The following is a 21,361-nucleotide window of genomic DNA, read 5'->3' on the forward strand; positions in this document are numbered from 1 at the left end:
CCTCATGACACATGCTCACCTTCCCCGGTTATCTGTATCCCCACCACAGTGGCACCGTCATCAGGACTGGCTGGCGGTCACCAGCACATCAGTATCTTCAGACCCTGTAGCTTTCCTTAGGATTCTCCCTGCATTCTAGAAGGTCCTGACCGGGCATCCACCATCACAGTGTCATGCAAAGTCCTACTAAAATCTCCGTCTGTGTCCTTTCCTTCATTCTTTCTGCTGTTTGAAGTTGCTAGTGACCTCTAACATGTTTTGTCTCCAAAGCTGTCATATGTATCAGTTACTCTTCTTATTGCTGTGACCAGGCACCTGACAGCAAGCGGCCTGTGGAATGGTTTCCTGGGCCCACGGTTTGAGGATAGAGTCGTCAGGACAGGGGAGGCAGGGACTTGAGGCAGTAGTCACATCACAGTCACAGTGAGAAAGCACAGAGTCAGAGATGTGCATGCTCTGCCGGCTTTCCCCTTTGTAGACAGTACAGGACCCCAGCCCATGGAGTGCTACCATCCTCAGTTAACCTGCTCTAGAAACTTCCTCACAGGCACAGCCAGGGCTCTGTTTCTGTGCTGATCCTAAATCCCACCAAATTGAAAATCACACTTAACCAACACATCATATAATTGGAACCACGGCATGTGGCCTTTCAGATTGGCTTATTTTCACCTCGTATTAAGCATTTAAGTGCCCTCCATGTCTGTCTTTCATGCTCTGTCCTCAGTTCTTTCCGTGCCACGTTGGATCCGTTATCTAGGTATGCTACAGCGTATGTGTCATTTAGCTCCTGAAGATCTGTAAGCCAGGGTTAGGCTTTGATATACCACCAGGCTCCAGACATCTACCTTTGTGCCCCTGGGGCAAGCAGATTCTTTGGACTAGGAATGGCCACCAGGTCTAACTGTTTTTCTCCCCTCCATGAATTACACAGAAAGGCCATCTGGGGAAAGTGGAAGCTGTGGGACTTCCTATTGGCTGGCCAAGTGGCGAGCGCCTCATGTCAGCCCCTCCGACGGATGGTCCCAGGCTGACTCCCTTTCTCATGTGTCACTCTTGACTTTTTCCCACTGAGGCAGAACTCCTGCTCCATTGTCTCCTGGGTATTTTTGAGAGTCGATTACATGACCAACTTAACATAAAGATGTTTCTCAGATCTTCTTAGAGGGAAGGCTAGCCATGTGGCAGGTTCTGGCCAATCAGAGATAATTGGAACATCCTTGAAAAATCCTTAACAGCTATCAGGAAAGGGGGTGTTAAAAATGTCACAAGTCACTGGTCCCTCACCACTCATGACCCCGAGCCCCAGCTCTTCCGTTTGCATCTCCTGGGCTTTGCTTAAGTTATTCCACTTGTCCTCCTTCCTGGAGTTATTACTGGTCCTTTATGCTGCTTGAGGGCTAGTTAATGTGTAAGTTCTCCTAAGTCCTGCCTCCATGTAACATCAGAACTCCTTTTTGTTAGGAGAAAAGGCAGGTATTGTGTTTTCTTTTCTGTTCTTTTTTTTTTTTTTTTTTTTTTTTAACTTTTCTTGGAGCCCCCACCACCACTTTGGGGGGTGTTTGTTGTTTTTAGATGGTGTCTTAGTATCTAGCCCAGGGTTGGCTTCAGACTTGCACTTCCCCTCCCCAGCCTCCTCCTGAGATGGAGATTGCAGTCAAACACCATTGTGCCCAGCCTCCACGTTCTTTCACGTGTCGAGGACACAAAGTGCTCAGAGGCTGTCTTGTCACGTCAGTGTAGATAAGCAACATGCACCTAAGCCATTCAAGAGCCAGGAAACGCTGGGCTTGATTCAAGACTCTGGGTTCAGAGTCTCCACAGACACTGTGGATTCCTCGTGTGTCTACCATGGCTCTGTGAGCTGTGCATCAAGTCAGAAGAGACAGAAGGGGTTTGAGATAAGGAGAATTTTAATAACAGTGCAACTTAAATAGATTCTTTGGCTGGTGCTATGACAGTATTTGAACAGGACCTCTGGCTTTAATTAACCATTTTGCCAGGTGGGCTTCCTTCTTAATTAGTAGGGAAGATCTAAACAGATTTTTTTCATTTTATTTTCTAAGGGAAAAAATGTAGGATGGCTCCATGGCAATCTTTTGGAGTTGGAATTAATTTATGCAAAGTTGTTGCCAAAATGGTCAGGCAGTCACCTAAATATAGCCAGATGATCAAGAATGTAGCCCACTGAACAGTGACCCCGCCCCCAGGAAACTGAATTATTATTCCTACAGTGTCAGCCAACCTTCGACTTCTCTAGTTGTCAGTAAGTGGACTGGTGAAGTGGGAAGTCACTTCAGTAATCCTGAGCAATAATCTGGCAAAAAGAAGAAAAGACCCAAGATGCCTCCAGAATGAGCCGATTTTACAGACTCTGGCCCACATGCTTGCTTGGCTTGTATGCCACAAAGTACAGAAATTTGTCACAACAAATTCTGCCTTGGATACTATTAAATTTTAAATCATGTGTTTGTCACGAGAGCTGGGGACTTGGTTTCTCTGACACTGAGGCTGATTAAGCCCATGTCTTTTATTTGGCGTGAATTCTAGAGCGATTATCTAACCTTAGATAATCGGGGTTGGGGTGGGGTTAGGGTGGGGTTAGGGTGGGGTTAGGGTGGGGTGGGGATGGGGGAAGATCAGGGCAGCAAATGGCAGTAGGAATGGCCATCACTGCAAGGGCAGTCTGTGGCTAAGACACCAGTTCGTGTGTGAATTCCCTTTAATATTGATGTGCAATATTTCGACGTACTCACAATTTCCAGACTGCTCCACCCTCCCCTCACCCGCAGCCATGCTAGGACAGTGCCAAAGCTCATTAAAATTGACACAACTTGCCTTCTACAGCTAAGATCAGGCATCAGCAAGCCCTCTGCCCTGCTACTTTCTCTAGAGCGGCTGTTTACTGGATGGTCTTTTCAATCCCTCAACCCTCACTGTGTAGCATGGTGTGTTTAGGACTGTGCTGGTACCACAAAGACTCGGCCCTTAAAGAATAAAACAAAACGCGCTGGAAACAACATTAAGGCTACCACCCTCATGCAACAGGTTGCCATTGGACAGTGTGTCCTTCTCAGACCCTGGCTGGCCCTTGGCAGTTTGTCACGTCTCCACTGCTGTAGTAACCAACTGTGGCCCCAGTCTTGGCATGCTCAGCCTAGAGTGTAGAGCCCAGGACAGCCTCCAGCACACAGAGGAGACCTCAATAACTGAATGTGGGGTAATGAATAAAGTCCCTTGTAAAGCCACCTTTTTACCTCCCACATGGGTGGCTCACGAAGCTTGTCTCTTTGGTTTCTAGATCCCCATTTCTCAGTCACTCAGCATAAAGGAGCATAAAGGCCTTGTGGGACTACTGTCCCTGCCCTCCGGTGGTTCTGCAGGAGAGCTGGCAGCCAGCATTACACCAGAGATTCTGCCTGGGACCCCTAAGCATCTTTATTGGGAATATTGCCTGCACTTTATCAGCCCCACTAATGCTGAGAAGGCATGACCTCCCACTCCCTTCCAAAATCGTCCCTTTCTGCTGAGGGGTCAGGAGGCCAACTCTGAAACTGCTGATGACAAACTCGGATGGGCTGAGTTTTACCTGGGAAATGCACGTGGTGGAGGTCACTGTCTGCATGCCCATGTACACTCCAATTCTGAAATGGTGTTTAATATTCTGGGATGTCACACGGCCACATGCAAGGTGGAGGGATTTGAAAGTCAAGGCTCAAGGCAGTACACCTGAGTGAAAACATCCCCAGGGACAGAAACGCAGTGGCGAGTGGAGGGCAACTGAGCAGACCCTGTGGCAGAGGCTCACACTGGCTCCTTCTGAAGTCATTCCCTGCCCCTGGGTAAGAACACTGGACCCTGTGGAACTTGCTTCCTACAATCCCAGTGCCAGAGGCTGAGGCAGGAGGATCCCAGAGGGATCAGGCCACCGAGAGACCCTGCCTCAGTGAACAGGCTGAGGTGGCTCTGAAGAGTATATGAAGTTAACTTCTTTGCCTCTTCATGCACTTGCGTGCACACACACTTTAATTCTGATGATGGTAACCAAAAATATGCAATGCCGCTGCTCCTTAATGTAATCCATTTTCGGAATAGAAAATGTGCTGTGGGCATAGTGTCTCACCATGGGTGTTTGGCACTGGACCACCAGGCTCTTCCTTGAAGCATCACTGCCCAGCTTCTTTCCAGTGCTCTCATCCCCATCCCACAAATACCCAGCCTGTTGTATTTGGAGTTGGCCTAGAGTCCTGTCTGTAGATTTGTCTCCTAGTGTTGCTTTAGTCCTCTTTGGGGCTCTGCCGCAGGATCTCTCGATGCCCACCAGTTGCCTCAGCTCAGCTAAAAAGTGAAACCCTGTGGCTCAGTTGTTTTCTTGCTGCTATGATAAAATACCCCAACTTAAGGAAGAAAGGCTTTATTTTGGCTCACAGTTCAAAGGTGTAGCCCATCATGGTAAGGAGTCACTCAGGCAGGAATTTGAGCAGCTGGCCACATTGAGTCTCAAGTCAGGAAGGAGAGGGCAGCAAATGCTCTTACTCAGCTTACTTTCCCCTTTTTGTACAGTCCAGGACCCAAGACTAGGGGATGGTGCCACTTCCGTTTAGGATGGGACTTGATACCTTAACTAACCTAAACCAGATAACTCCTCAGGGGGACACCCAGAGGCTAACCTAATGTAAATGATCCCTCACAAGTGTGCCTAGAAAACATATTTATATTAAGATTTATAAAAGTAGCAAAATTACAGCTATGAAGTAGCAATGAAAAGAATATTATGGTCAGGGGTCACCACAACATGAACTGTTTTAAAGGATCTCAGCACAAGGAGGGGTCTAGGTGGTCCCAGGTCCTGGTAAGTTGGTGGTCACATTAGCCATCATGCTATATGTCCCTGTTTAGATAAAGCCCCTGAGTGGGTCTAGGACCAAGTAAATGTTTGGGATTAAGACAAGTTGACTTTGCCATAGCTTTCTAAATGCCACATTCAAGTTCAGAGTGGAAGCTTAACTCTGTATTCACTCAAAAAAGTGTTATTTGTGTCAGAGTAAACGAAATTCAGAGTCTTGGGGCAAAGTAAAAGTTCAGGCAGCTGCCCGCAGCACAGCCTGTGTTTGTCTACTGAGGTCAGCAGGGAACAGAGCTCCCAGGGTGCTGAAATAGAAAATGTAGCCATGACTTGGGATTACAGCAGCACCCTTCCTTGTCACCTGGCAGTCAGTTTTAATCAGTTTTAAGGGGCAAAACCCACACCTTGAACAGCGGACAAAGTGAAAGATTATCCGCAGAGTGTATGGGGCGTATGCCGTGGCCTTCCCCCAGGGAACTCAGTTATTACCAAAGGCCTAGGTGTCCACCCCGTGCTCCCGCCCAAGCCCCGCCACCAGGTTTCACCTTCTGCTCGTCTCTTTTAAATATTCTTTAAAACAACTAGAATTCCTCACAATCCCTTCAACCAGGATGTTTTCAAATGGTTCTGGGAAATTTGACACTTCCAACACATCACACATGGAAGAAGGAATCCAGTCCTTTTCAGGGTAAGACTCGAGCTACAGAGAGTTGGTTGTCACCTAGCAACTAATTTCGGAGCACAGGAGAATGTAATGGCAATTCAAAATGTGGTGAGGAACATTTTGTCATGATAAACGTCATTTCTGACACATCATTGTCTTCCCTTGTGTGTTTGAGCAGTGGCTGTTATTCGTAACAAACAAAGCTTGTCTGTTATACTTGAAAAATTAATTGCTAAAGTTCCCAAAGTCAAGGGATGTTTTGGCTAGTGTTTTCCTGATCCATCTCTCATTCTCACCCAGGGTTCAGAAATAGTAACAGGCAATGTGAAAGACGGGACATACTTCCGACTGTACATTAACAAGTACAAGTTGGTGGAGGCCATCACCTGCTTTTCAAAGGAGCCTTTCCCAGTCTCCAACTACATCCGCTTGTTCGGACAGCATGAGCGAATCCTCAACAACCTGTGTACTCGTTATGATGACAACCTGATCCCAGATCTCTACAGGTAAGTGGGGCGTTGAGTTTGACTGTGGGCACATATTGGTACATTTCGTGTTGGTGTGGTGTGTGTCGTAATGCACCAGAGAGAGGAAAAATCAGAATCACTGAGACACGCTGCGGTGGCTGAGCCGGCCATGCTTCCTAATAGTGACTATCAGACCACCAGCGTTGGCTGGAGAGCAAAGGTCCACGTGAGGACATGCAGGAACTTAGATGTGTCCATGCCTGGGCCTGGACCAGGACCTCAGAGGAAACGATACATGATGTCATGAAAGTGTGAGGTAAGAGGGTACTCAAGTCCCTTTTCACACAGGGCTGCTAAGGGCAGTAGTCTGAACCTGAGAGAAAGGCTGAAGGTCAGGGTGTAGGAGAATCTGGCCCCGTTAGGAATTCTTCAACCACTAGACAGGCTGCTTATGATCCTAGCCTTTTTCCTCCTAGCATGTGGATGAAGGTTTATCAAACATTTTGGTAAGTAAATTCCTCTCCCCGCAATCTACAGTGTAGTCTTTTTCAGCTCTTTTGCAAGGCTACAATCACCCTGGTACCTAAACCACACAAAGACCCAACAAAGAAAGAAAATTACAGACCAATATCCCTTATGAATGTAGATTTTCTCAATAAAATACTTGCAAACTAAATCCAAGAACACGTCAAAAAGTTCATCCCGTATGATTATGTAGGCTTCGTTCCAGAGATGCAGGGACGGCTCAACAAACATGAGCTGGTAAATGTAATCTGCGCCATAGACTGAGAGACGAGAAGCGCATGGCCACCTCATTAGATGCAGAAAAGGCCTCTGACAAAATCCAACACCACTTCGTGATAAAAGTCCTGGAGAGACTAGAGACACAGGGACACACCTCAACATCATACAGGCAATTTACAGCAAGCCCATACCCAACATCAGATTAAATCGAGAGAAACTCAAAGCATTTCCAATAAAATCAGTATCAAGAGAAGCATGTCCACTCTCTCTGTATCTACTCAATATAGTACTTAAAGTCTTAGCTAGAGCAATAGGACAATGAAGTTCAGGGGGATACAAATAGGGAAGGAAGAAGTCAAAGTATCTTTATTTGCAGACGATAAGATTATATACATAAGTGACCCTAAAAACTCCACCAGGAAACTTCTATAGGTGATAAATGCTTTTAGCAAAGTAGCTGTATACAAAATTAACAAACAAAAACTAGTAATCTTGCTATATACATATGACATACTGAGATAGAAACCAGGGAAACAATGCCTTTCACAGTAGGGTCATATAACATATATCAAAGATGTATTATATCACAATATCTTTCACAGTAGACTCATACACACATACATACACACATATTTCAGGCTCAGTACACACACACACACACACACACACACAATGTGGATACCTCTAGCCAAGCAACTGGAAGACTTATGAATAAAACATAATAGTAAGTTTTATCAGAGACATGTCAAGTTCCATGAAAATAAAAACCCCACTGGACTTTGTGGGAAATGCATCAACCCTGAGAACAGTCTGGTGAAATTGTCATCTTTGATACTGACCCCAGAATTATAGCATAGTATAAGTCTCAGGTTATTTAGGATGCCTTGAGGAAGGCATACCATTTTAAAGTACAAAGCCACTTTTGGATGCAGCTGTTGTTGGGAGAATTACTTCCTGTCCATAAAACAAGATGATGTCAGAGGCAGTCCGGACACAGAGTCTGTAAAGCAAGATTTGAGTGTCCTTGATGCCCATGGCATGGCTTCCTGTATTACAACTTTTCTTTCCTCTTAAAAACTTTAAATTGCAGAGTGCTTCATGTGACCAAAAAAGGTATGTAAAACATTCACGTACGCTTGAAGGGGAGATAATACTGGAAGCCCATGTGTCAGCCACCTACATGAGGGATAATTTCTGACCACAGGGCATCGAAAGCCTCTCTCCAGCCATACACAGACTGTAATTTGGAAGGCAGCCACCATATTTTGACATTAGAGTTAGTAGTTCTGTTTCCTATGAACTTTTCTATAAAAGAACAAATACAGTCTTTGTCACAAATTCTCAACTCTGTGCTTAAAACGAGAAAGCAACTTCAGGATGCCATAAGTACATGGACACAGCACGACCCAGTAGTTCATCACAGCCCATAGCGGCACTGGCTGGGTTTGATCCAGGAGTTGTGGTTTACCAACTTTTATTTTCTGTGTGTGTGTGTGTGTGTGTGTGTGTGTGTGTGTGTGTGTGTGTGTGTGTGTGTGTTTTATATATGTTTATATGGATAAATTATTTCCTAAATATCATTAATTTGTTTTGCCTACTTTTGAGTTGAATCTATGGTTTGCTACAGAAAGTGTTCTGTTATTCTGTGTAGAAGAAGTGTCTACACCGCTGTACACAGCTGTGGCTCATTTGCACCACCACGACCACCACCACCATCACCACCTCCGCCACCACCACCACCACCATCACCACCACCACTACCACCAGAGTGCAGTCCCCCATTGTTTAACTGTGTCACTATTCATTAACGGATTTTCCTCTTGTTTTTTGTCTTACATTCTTTGTGCTGTTACAAACAGTTCTGTGATGGTGGTGGTGATGATGATGGTGGTGGTGGCGGAGGTGGTGATGGTGGTGGTGGTCGTGGTGGTGCAAATGAGCCACAGCTGTGTACAGCGGTGTAGACACTTCTTCTACACAGAATAACAGAACACTTTCTGTAGCAAACCATAGATTCAACTCAAAAGTAGGCAAAACAAATTAATGATATTTAGGAAATAATTTATGTTCTGTGGCCACCAATAACATATGTCATGTGTAGAACTTCTTTAGGAGTGTCCCAGCCCTGTAACTGTGCAGTCTTGGGCACCTTGACTTAAGCATTCCTGAAGTAGTCATGTCTGTCTACACATGCTTGTGTGAGAGTTGCTGTCTCTCCATCATACACTGGTTAGACTTTAAAGTTAGACCAGTCTGGTCATTGGCAAATGTACCTTGTGGCTTTTCTTTATCCTTCTCTGAAGACTAATGCAGCTAAATGCCTCTGCATTTGTTGTTAGGACATTTATGACAATACACTTGCCTTCTTTTTTTATAATGCCCAAGAGAGCTGATATTCTCTGGGCACAAATTTGTCTTGGTCGCATATTCTGAACACTTCTTCTACTACTTTGAAACTTCTGTTTTCTATATAGCAGCAACTTAATATATATTCTTAATTTAACACAATCTCTTTACCTTCTTCAAGAATTTCTTGGGCATTTTTGTTCCTTTACTCTTCCAAAAGATTTATAATAAACCCATCATGTTCCATGAAAATCTCCATTTGATTTGGTGGGCAGTGCATTAAATCCTTGCTTAATTAGGTAAGAGTTGACCTTTTTGATACTGATTAGAACATTATAACAGTGTAAACATCAACTTATTTAGATCATCTTTCATGGCTTTCAATAAGGGTTTATAATTGTCTTCATATGTGACTTGCCCAGTTTTTGTCTGACATGATCCCAAGACATTTTTAAAATTTTGTTGCTGCTATAAAAAAAGCACTTGCTGTGACAACCTGAGTTCAACCCAGGGAAACTGCATAAAGGTAGGAGAGAGACTCATTTCCGCAGAGCTGACCTCTGACCTCCACACATGCACTGTGATACTCACACACACCTGCCCAAGCATGCTTCGCATGCTCCTGAGTTCTCTCTTTCATAAGGATTAATTAATCAACTTAAAAAGCATCACTGTTGTTGTTGTTTTTAGTGGTTCTGAGTCCTGCAAATTTGCTGAAGTCCTTCATTTTAAAAAAAATTCACCTATTGATATTCTTTTTTAGATTTTTCCACATAGATAAAACTGAAATAATATCAATTCTTTTCTTATCCAATCTTTGAAATTTCTATTTGTTGTTCTTGTCCTACTGCACCTACTAAGGTGGGTAGCAGAGCTTACTGGCGAGTGACCAGGCCGGCGCCCGTGCCTCATTCCTGATCCTCCAGATAACGCGTTCAGTATTAAACGTGTATGACATTTGTCATTTCATTTGTGTCCATTATGAAGGCAAAGGATCCTTTTGAAGATGTATTTCTAAGGGGTGTGTGTGTGTGTGTGTGTGTGTGTGTGTGTGTGTGTGTGTGTGTGTTCAAGTGTGCACCCTGGATCTTGTCATACCAAGCACCACCTCTATCCCAACTCAGCATTTTAAAATTATGACTAGAGTCTTGCTTTTTCTTCCAAAAGGAGTGCTTAATTTTAGAAAAGTTTTATGTATCAGGAAAGCTTCCCAGTGCTTTCAAAGATGAACTACCTTATTATAACATATCAAATTCTCTAATCATAGGTTTTCCCTTTTTCAAATATTTGTAGACTGGACTGATATGTTGACTTAGAATCCTTTGGGGAAATACGCAGGTGCTGCTAGCTGAGTCATAGCATAGAAAAACCTCTGTGCTGGCTTCCATTATGGCTGGGCAAGTTCACATGGGCCCCGGTGGCAGTGTGGGTTCTCTTTTGTAGTGTCAGCCTCTGTTGTGACTTGGGTGAGATGGAGTCCCACAGTCATCCTAATTTGCATTTTTCTGATGGCTGTTGTGGTAGAAGATTTTGTCCCCTGTGTAGTAGCCATTTGTATTTCGCCTTTGGAGAACTATCCGTTCATTTCATTAGCTCTTGTTGATTGGTTGCTTCATTTGTTGTTTAGGCTTTCGAGGTCTTCATTTATTTTAGCTACTAATCCTCAGTTGGATATATAGGCAACACAGGCTTTACTCCCATCTGCTGTGCTGTCTCTACACTGCACCATTTCCTTTGCTGCACAGCCTTTCAGTTTCACGAGGTCCCACCTGTCAGCTGTTGCATTGTCTCCTGAGCACCTGGGATCCTCTGCAGAGGGTCCTTGCCCATGTCTCTGTCTTGACGTGTCTTCCCTATTTTCCTGCATTAAGGCCTTTAGTCCATTTGGAGCTGGTTTTCATGCAAGGTGAGAGACAGAGACTGACTGTGGACAAGTACCATGTTATTTTTCTTACTCTCTAGTATAACTTGAAGTCAGATATGAGATACCCCTGACATTCTTTTTGGCTCAACATTGCTTTATTCTCCATGGTCTTTTGTAATACCATGTGAGTTTTAGGATTTTCTTTTAATACTCACATGAAGAAGAAATGTTGATGCTGGTTTCATTGAATCTGTAGATTGCTCCTGGCTATGTACACAATGTTAGGTCTTGACAATCCATGATAATGGTAGGTCTTTCCATATTCTAGTATCTTCTACCAGCCATTCTTTGGTATTTGAAAGTTTTCATTATAGAGATTTTTCATTTACTTGGGTAGGTTTATTCTCGGAATTTTGTTGTTGTTGTTGTTGTTTTTTAATGTGAAGCAATTGTGAATGGGGTTATTTTCCTAATTTCATCATTGGCATCTCTTTTAATTGTATATGGGGAGGTGCTTTGTTAAATACTTATTCTGTCACATTGCTGAGAACATTTATCAGATCTAGGAGGGCTTTCTGACAAGGTCTTTTGGTTCTCATATGTAGAATCACATTTACAAATAAGGATGCTTTGACTTCTTTCTTTCCTATTTGTTTTCCTTTTATTTCCTTCTCTTGTCTTGTTTTCTCTCATACTTTGAATAATATTGAATAATAGCAGAGGAATGTTGATTACATATTGAATATGTTGAATAATAGCAGAGGAAGTAGATACCCTTGTTTTGTTATCAGTTTTACTGGAAATGTTGTGAGCCAGTCCCCATTTAGTATGGTGTTGGCTATAGGGTTGTTGTATGAAACTTCATTATGTTGAGATACTTTTCTTCTGTTTCAAGTGTCTTCAGGGCTTTTGTCGTGATGGGATGCTGGAATCTGTCTAAAGTCACTTCTGTGTGTACTGAGAGGGTAGCATGATTTCTGTCCTGAGTCTGTTTATGTGATGTATTACAATTTTCATTTGTAAATAATTTCATTTGTTTTTTATTTATGAATGCTGCATCCCTGCATCTCAAGAATAAAGCCAACTTGATCATGGTGAGTGATCTTTTGATCTGTTGTTGGATTTGATTTGCAAGCATTTTATTGAGGACATTTGTATCTATGTTCACCAGAGAAATTGGCCTACAATGTTTGTTGTTGTTGAGTCTATTAAGAGGATTTTGGTGTCAGCGTAATACGGGCTTTGTAAGATTTTGTACTGTTTCTTCCTTTTATCTTTTGTGAAATAGTCTGAGAAGCATCAGTGTTGTTTCTTCTCTACAGAGGTGGTGGAACCTAGCACTGAATTCATAAAGGCCTGGGCAGTTTTGAAAAATGTTTGTATTGCTCCTTCAATCTAGATGTTTGTTAGATGTGTTAAAATTGTTTACTTATCTTGATTAAGTTTTGGTAGGTCATATGTATTTAGAACTTTATCCATTTTTAAAAGTATTTTTTCCAAGTTGGTAGAATATACGTTTAAAGGTATAGCCTAACGAGTTTCTGAATTTCAGTGGTTTTTGCTGCATTGTGCGGTGAGCGAAGGCCTGACTCGGTGTGTGCTGTTGACACAGGCCAAGGACACAAAGCCTTCTCCCCAGGGTGAGACTCAGAGGGAGAGTCAGTGCTTTGTCTCCTGACCCAAGTGTGACTGTTGATAGTATGTGCAAAACCAGCATGATTTTCTCCCCCAGATATTTATGGCCTGAAGACTGCTCCCCTACCGTCTGCTCCTACTGAGATTAGCTAACCCTGTCTCCTTGATCCCCAGTACACAGTGAGCCCTGCCTCCTTGCACATGCCCATGTAGTAGCCCACCTTTCCTCTCAGTTCCATAGAGTACACATGCTGAGCTCTGGGGTGCTGAGGTTTCTCCATCCAGGAACCCAGTCTGCCCAACTCCCACTTTTCTTCCTTCTGTGTCTGTCTTTTCTTCGTTCCCTTGCCATGCGCAGGCCAAACCCGTGGCAGCCATGTAATGGGCGTGGCTGCAATGTCTCCATCTAGTGCTCTAGACTTGTTAATTTGCGTCTTCCCTCTTCTGGTTAATGTTGGCGATGGTTTTGTAAATCTTTTATCTTTTTAGACTGCCAACTCATTCCTTCATTGATTCTTTGTATCTTTCTTGTTTCTAGTTCGTTCATTTCTGACTTAATCATGACTATTTTCAGGTACTTATTTTTGGGCTTGGCTTCTTGTATTTCCAAGGCATGAGATGCATTGATATTTATTTTCCGTCTCTCTGACTTTTAACATAAGTACTTTTGGCTAGAAACTTCCTCTTTAGGATTGCTTTCCTTGTATCCCATGGGTTTTGTTCCATTGTGTTTCCATTTTTCTTCAGTTCTGGGAGTTTTTAACTTTCCTTCTTGATTCCTTTGGTGACTCCACTGAGCATGCACCCGGCTTGGAAAGCGCTGTGCTGCGCGGAATTTGTTTGCTCTGTGGTTTCTCTTGCTGTTGATCTTGACTTCTATCCCATTGTGCTCCGCTAAACGATGAGAAATTACTTGTATTTCCTTACATTTTTAAAACCTGGGGTTTTTGTTTGTTTGTTTGTTTTTTGCTAGTGTATCAATCATTAGAGAATCCCGTGAGCTACTGAGGAAAGTGTCTCTTAGAGTGCTTGGATGCAGTGTTCATTCTGGAGGTAACGGTTAGGTCATAAGAGCAATGGCATTGTTTAGCTCAGGTGTTAGAATTTTGTGGAACTCACTTATCTATCACTGAGAGTGGAAACACGGGTATTTAAGAAGCAAATTAATTTTCCTCTTAGCACACGTATAGGATTCTATCATTGTTGTCAGTCAACCATACTTGAACTGTCTGAGTTCCGGGGGAATCTTTTTGGAGGGGGTGCTCCAAAGACCCGACTGATACAGCACTGGTGAGCCCGAGCCCGCTAGTCAGGGCGCAGCTGGTGTCTGACAATGGTGATAATTATGAAAGTGAACTTGGTTAAGAGTGAGTGTTCGGGACGGCCAAATAGTGTGGACAGTACTTGATAGATGGCCAAATAAGTGTGGACAGTACCTGACAGCGGACAATGCCGACTGACATCTGTTAGAATGGGGCAGGGGGCAGGGAGACACTGTCACACAATGGTGAGGATCCCACCATGCCTTGGCAGGCATGTGCACATGCAGCTGCAGCCACATTCTTCCCAAGTGCCACTAAGTCCTGCCAGGCTGTGGTGCTGATCCTTGGCCTGGCGCTGCTCTCTGCGTGTTGTCAGACAGGCTGCCTTGGCCCTTTCCACGCATGGTGAATGGCTCAGCTGATTTTGGCCAAGATCTGATTACCAATTGTTTTCCTGACCTTGGCAGCACCAGCCCTGTGTCGCATTCAAAGCCAGCTGCGGCTCCTCTGCACCGAGGATACCTTCCTCACAAGCAGTGACTCACTTGGAGCCATGAGGGATTGTGGGGTGGCAACTGAGCAGTCAGCTATAGTGCTGTGCAGCAGACAGCTACCACAGGGTCATAGCAGCTGAGGTTCTGCAGTCCAGGTTGGCTCGGAGTCTGTGCTTCAGTCTTTGTTTCTGTCTCACGGTGCCAGTACAAACCACTGGCACTGGAAAGGGGGTAATTCTCTACCGAGGAGCATGTGTAAGCACTGTTTAACCCATTGGGAGAAGGGGGGAGGGAGAGAGGAAGAGAGATGGAGAGAGAGAGAGGAGAGGAAGAAGAGAGAGAGAGAGAGAGAGAGAGAGAGAGAGAGAGAGAGAGAGAGAGAGAGAGAGGGAATGAGAACTAATTCACCACCTCAGGGGCAGAAGAGAACACTCACCATCACTCTGTGCCTCAGGGCAGAGTACTTGGTTGTGATTGGTTGATTGATTTACCACTTTGGAAAAATAATAGACTTTTTAATCATTTGTTCCTTTCTAAATCACTATCATTATAAAAATCACATAATGAATATGTCACTGAAATCTGTTCTTTCCCACTCTTCTCCTTGAAGCATTTGTATAGCTGAAATCTCAGGTGTGCATCCATACATGCACACATACTTACATGTACACACACACACACACCACTCACACACATACACCACACACATACACACCACACACACACATTACACCACCCCCACACATACACACCACACATAGACAGATGCCCCCCTCTTAAGTCTGCTGGTTTCCATCTTAAGTCCCTTGAAGGTTTACAGTAAATAGGATCTTTTCCCCCACTGGGTCCGCTTCTCCATCCCAGGACACTGGGGGTGACAGGAACCTTAAGGAGGATGCCAGGTAGGAGGAGTGGGCAGGGGGAGCAGGCTGGCTGAGGCGTTTTGCTGAGATGTGGCCTGTGGCCGACTTTAACAAGGCATTCACCGCATGTTTTTCTGCTTTCTTAACTCTAGCTCATCTTTTTAGCCTCACTTATGTGTGACCCTGCAAAAGAAAGGTCGTGCCTACTGACTCTCCCGCCCCTGAGCCTTAATTAGCAGTCTGTAGCATCCTTTGTCCTCTCAGTCTGAGTGGGTCTTGCCCCAGCTTCATTGTAGGAGCCCATCAGATACTCATAGCCTTGATTAAATCACCTCCTTTCACATCTTAACATCTCAGCTCTCAAAGCTGCCCCAATGGCCTCTCCCCGTGTGAGCGCTGCCATCCTCCCGCACGCTTCCTGAACACTCCACAGCCTACTTTTAGTGGGTAAGTGCTGCTGAGCACAATATTCTAAATGGAGCCTGAGCAGGCCCTTTAAAAGGCTGCCATTACCTTTTTGAACTGTCAGGCTCCAGAAGTTGTTCCCTCAGGAAAGCCACCTTGTGCTGTCTCTCTCTTCAGAACTGCAAAGTAGGACGCAACCAGTCCACACAGTCCCCTAATTATTTATTAGACTTCAGTCAAAGGCATGCGCTCATGACTGGAAGCTGGCTTGCTCTGTCTCTCTCTCTGTCTCTCTCTGTCTGTCTCTGTCTCTCTCTCTCTCTGTGTCTCTCACTCTCTCTTTCCCCCTCTCCCCGCATCCCCTAGTAGCCTTGTTCTGTGTTAGGTACTAACTTGAATACTAAACCCCAGTGCCCATCTCCTCAGACTTTTCACAATCTAATTACCCACTTGGCTTTCTTGGCTTCTTTCTAAAAAAAAAAAAAAAAAAAAAAAAAAAAAAAAAAAAAAGTTACAGGAGCCTTCCCCAGCTACATGGTATTTTCCTGTTCTTCTGCCATAGTTTGTATCTGGAATGTTTTCTGAAAGACCCAGATGCCAAAGGCTCACTCCCAGGTGGTGATATTGGAGTGATAGAACTTTCAGGAAGGGAGGTCTGTAGCTGGTGAGATGACCCCACAGGTAAAGATGCTCAGCTCCCAATGATGCAAGCCTGACAGCCCAAGTTGAAGGCACGGAACCCTTGTAAATGTTGTACAGGTGGGAGGGTACCAAGTTCATAACATTCACTGACCTCCACACCCGTTCTGTTCCATGAGTGTCTAAATCCCTCCCCCTCACACAGGACAGCAGCAACAACAATGATGATAATGCTGAAAGAAAGATGGAGCCTTAAGGGAGGTCTTCAGGTCATGGGGTGGCTGGGGATGCACTCAGAGAGTTGGACCAAGGTCCTTTTTCTTTTTTGCTTCCTGGCCATGAGATGAACAGGTTTGCTAGCCACGTCCCTTTCAGAGCCACTCAGCACATCATTGGAGGCCTATGCAGCAGTGGCTCCACCCAGCCACAGCCTGGAATCCAGTTCTGTGACTTCCTGAGGAGGTATACCAGCTAGACGCAAATAGGCTACCAACAAACTAAGGAAAGGGCTCACTGGAGTTCGTTTGCTTGAACATGGGTCACTGCCAGGCAGCTATGGCACTGTGACGTCCCAGCCCAGCATTGGAGTCCTTACCTCAAGGCAAACTTTCGCCTCCTGTGTATGCAAGCAACCTCAAGATCATACGCAGCAGCCTGAGAGCGGGAGGAAGCAGTGAGTGGAGTCTGCTAGGCAGATGGGTCTGGTACCCAGCACCCCCGCTACAAGGACTTGCCAACAGCTTCTTTACCGTCACCATAGGCCGAGCCACGGCTGCACGGTTAGGCCTCTCACTGCCAAGACTGTGGGCACAGAGTGTCTTGTCACAGGTCACCGCAATTGCTCTGCTTCCTGATGGCTAATGGTTATGCCATACCTAGCAGAAATAGTTACACAGATCTCTAAAGCCCTGAGCCAGAAGAAGCCGTTTCTCCTAAAACTTGACCATCTCAGGTATTTTTCTGAGTGGTGAAGAGCTGACTGACGCCCCTCACCAGGCTCCCTGTGGGGCGTTTGCCATGCCCCTGACCCACCTTTCCCTGCTGGCCTGTGTCTCTCAGACAATGCCAGTTCTTCTAGGCAGCCTTGAGAACGCTACACACAGGCACACATACACGTGTCCACACACATACACACATGCATGCACAACACACACACACATACACACACACACACGGCTTGCTATGATCCAAACTCTGGCCTCTTGATTTGCGTTCCTAGTCATTTAATTAGTGTCTGTGTCTGTGCCCTCATAGAAGGCAGCTTAGGCTAGGTCTGCGCACAGCCTCTGCCTAGGACACTCATAGCTCACCATCCACTGTTGTCCCAATGCAACTGGGATTTCTCCTACTATTATGAAGGGAAACCATAATTTTTAGTATTTCTTATTAACAAGGTGATCAACTTTTGAGCTAGAGATATAGTCCAAGGGTGGGGGCCAAAGACTGTTTTATACATGTCAGTTTTTTTTATATTGTTTTTCCAATTGAGGGCTGCTTTGTTTTGTTTTGTTGTTTGGTTGGTTGGTTGGTTATTGTTGTTTCATTTTTTAGTAATGTCATTTCTCCCCATCTTTGCATCGTGGCATTTGTGAGGAATTAGCCGTTCCTGGGTAAAAGGTGAGGCTGTCTGGAGCTATACTGGAATTATAGGCAGCACATGTTCTGTCAGATATTCACACCAAATATTAGTGTGAACAAAGAACAAATACCCAACTCTAGAGTAGGCACATGGGTCAAAGGTCACCACTGCTGCAGTGCTGCATGAAGTCTGGCACTTTTGTCTCATTAGATATAAAAAGATGATTTTCTGTGTTGTTTTAGCATTCATCAGAGAAGCTGGCATAAAGATTTTTCTCAAGTTATGTATCATAAAAACATAAATAATTGTTTTTCCTCCTCCTATTTGTCCTCCTTTTCTTCTCAGTACTGGGGACCAAGCCTGGGTCTCTGCAAGAACAGTAAGTGTTCTTCGCCATGAGCTGTCTCTCCAGCCCCAGACATAAAGTTTATTTACTTATTTATTTCATGTGTTTTAAATTGTTCAATGTTAGTATGAATATTCATTAACCATAATTAATATTTCTGTTAATTCTTTGAAAACTTTGTGCACAAATATATAGTATTTTGACCATAGTGACCCTACCACTCCCGCCTCACCCACCCTCACCCCTTTCCAATTTCATGTCTTCCTTTTTCTTTCTCTAAAATAACCTACAGAATAGAATTTGTGCTTCTCAGATACTCAGCAGTGTAGGCCACCCAAAGGAGTGTTGGCAGCCAACCTTGGGCAACACCCTTAAAGAAAAATATTTCTTTCTGTATCTGTCTCTGTCTCTGTCTCTATTTCTCTGTCTCTGTCTGTCTCTGTCTCGTCTCCGTCTCTCTCTCTCTCTCTCTCTCTCTCTCTCTCTCTCTCTCTCTCTCTCTCTGTCTCTCTCTGTCTCTCTCTCTGTCTCTCTCTCTCTGTCTCTCTCTCTCTGTGTCTCTGTCTCTGTCTCTGTCTCTGTCTCTCTCTCTCTCTCTCTCTCTCTCTCTCCCAAAAGCCATCAAAACTGTCAAGAGCTCCTCAGCTGGCCTTAGGACCCCGTGAGTGCCTTCCCGCTCCCGGCTGGAATGCTAACTGGCTTGATCTTGTGCAAGTAACAACAGCTGCTCTGAATTCATGACTGCAGAGGTCCTGTCATGTCGAGAACATGAAAAAAACAACAGCAATTTATATCTGGTCCTTTTCAACTCCTGGTTCTTAGAATCATTTCTGCCCCCTCTTCTGTGATGGTCCCTGAGCTTTGGAGGGAGGGACATCCCATTTATATGGAAAACTCTATAGATACATTCTGGTTTTTGACCAGTTGTGAGTTTCTGTGTTAACTGCCATTCACTATACAAGGAAATGTCTCTAATGTGGTCCGAGAGCTGCACCCAACTATGAGTATAGAGAACGATTTAGAGGGCATTTTGCTACTTCGTCAGTTTAACGGACTGATAGTACTGGGTTCTCCACTGTGGTCTGTGCAGTCCCCACACATGAGTTCTTAGCCAGATTCATGGTACCAAGCACATGTTCCCTCCTGTAAGACAGGGTTTAAACTCGCTCAGAAAGCAGTTGGTTACCACGTAGCATTCATGCTGTTATTGCACCCATGGACAGATATTGCTATGCTGGTCATTACAGTAGCCCACAGGGTTCACAGCTAGGCAATATTCCTGGTGACTTTTCTCCCCAGCAACCTGCATAGCACCTTTCAGGACTATAAAAGCTAGCCAGCAGGGAGGACACCTTCTGGCCAGTACTAGCTTGATTTTCCTTGTCCTGTGACCAAAGTGTGTCATGACTTCAGCAATAGGGCCTTACCATCAAGTTCTGTTGGGCAAGAACAGTAGCAATAGCCTATATTTGGGGGGTTCACTGGGACCAACCATGACCAACTGTACTCACATCTAGCACTGGACTTTTTATTTGGCAGCATATAGTTTCTGGGAGGAGGCCTCTGCGTAGGGTAATTTTATTAAACTCTTTTATATGATGTGTGGGGGGCAGAAGGAGAATATCATGAATAGATTAAAGAAATTAACATTCCATATAACATCCAAGGCTGTTCACGTTATCAGTGAGAGCACAAGAAATTGGCAATCAGATTCAGGAAAAGTTGACATTAATCTGAAATGGGGCAACAGACATGAGACCAAGTAAACTGACAGGGGACTCTAAGTCACTCTCCTAACCTCTTTTTTAATGTAGTCTATAGATTTTCTAGTGTCCTTTCTAAGCAGACATGGTTATATCTAAAACAGGAGAACTCTGCTATCAAAGAAAACTTGTGTTTGTATTATTTAAAATGGAATCTGTGTGTTTCAGTCACATACTAATGCCTAGTGGAGATGACTTAAGCAGGATGACTCGGTATCTCAGAAGACAGCACTGACGCGTGAACTGAGTGGGATAAATCACAAAGTGTGAGATGTAACTGACATGCATACCTATTAGACTACATACGCCCAATTCTTTAAAAAGTCAAACCTTTTATCAAGCTTTATAAAACAAATGCTTTTTAGCAAGGCTGCTTTTGATCCTTCTTAAGTTGCCCATGGCTCCCTACCCCCAGCTGCCACCTGTCTCCAGCTGCCACCTGCCCACAGCTGCCACCTGCCCACAGCTGCCTCCTGCCCACAGCTGCCTCCTGCCCGCAGCTGCTTCCTGCCCGCAGCTACCACCTGTCCAGAGCTGCCTCCTGCCCCCAGCTGCCACCTGCCCACACCTGCCTCCTGCCCACAGCTGCCTCCTGCCCACAGTTGCCACCTGCCCACAGCTGCCACCTGCCCCCAGCTGCCACCTGCCCACACCTGCCACCTGCCCACAGCTGCCTCCTGCCCACAGCTGCCACCTGCCCACAGCTGCCTCCTGCCCACAGCTGCCTCCTGCCCACAGCTCCCACCTGCCCACAGCTCCCTCCTGCCCACAGCTCCCACCTGCCCACAGCTCCCACCTGCCCACAGCTGCCTCTTGCCCACAGCTGCCTCCTGCACACAGTTCCCACCTGCCCACAGCTCCCACCTGCCCACAGCTGCCTCCTGCCCACAGCTGCCTCCTGCCCACAGCTGCCACCTGCCCACAGCTGCCACCTGCCCACAGCTGCCACCTGCCCACAGCTGCCACCTGCCCACAGCTCCCACCTGCCCGCAGCTCCCACCTGCCCACAATTGCCTCCTGCCTACAGCTGCCTCCTGCCCACAGCTGCCACCTGCCCACAGCTGCCACCTGCCCACAGCTGCCTCCTGCCCACTGCTGCCTCCTGCCCACAGCTCCCACCTGCCCACAGCTGCCTCCTGCCCACAGCTGCCTCCTGCCCACAGCTGCCTCCTGCCCACAACTCCCACCTGCCCACAGCTCCAACCTGCCCACAGCTCCCACCTGCCCATAGCTCCCATCTGCCTACAGCTCCCTCCTGCCCACAGCTCCCACCTGCCCACAGCTCCCACCTGCCCACAGCTCCCACCTGCCCACAGCTCCCTCCTGCCCACAGCTCCCACCTGCCCACAGCTCCCACCTGCCCACAGCTCCCACCTGCCCACAGCTGCCTCCTGCCCACAGCTCCCACCTGCCCACAGCTCCCACCTGCCCACAGCTGCCTCTTGCC

The 21,361-nt window shown here is 45.6% G+C and overlaps 1 protein-coding gene across 1 annotated transcript in view; it reads left to right on the top strand.

Moving 5' to 3' along the window:
• Cfap61 (cilia and flagella associated protein 61) overlaps positions 1-21,361 on the top strand; it is a 272,515-nt gene that overhangs the window by 208,376 nt on the left and 42,778 nt on the right. The window contains exon 24 of the mRNA XM_051144932.1: positions 5,808-6,013. Within this exon, the coding sequence (XP_051000889.1) occupies positions 5,808-6,013 (206 nt within the window). The remainder of the gene's footprint in view (positions 1-5,807; positions 6,014-21,361) is intronic.

This window comes from Acomys russatus, chromosome 4 (genome assembly GCF_903995435.1).
Source record: "Acomys russatus chromosome 4, mAcoRus1.1, whole genome shotgun sequence".
Taxonomy (NCBI): domain Eukaryota; kingdom Metazoa; phylum Chordata; class Mammalia; order Rodentia; family Muridae; genus Acomys; species Acomys russatus.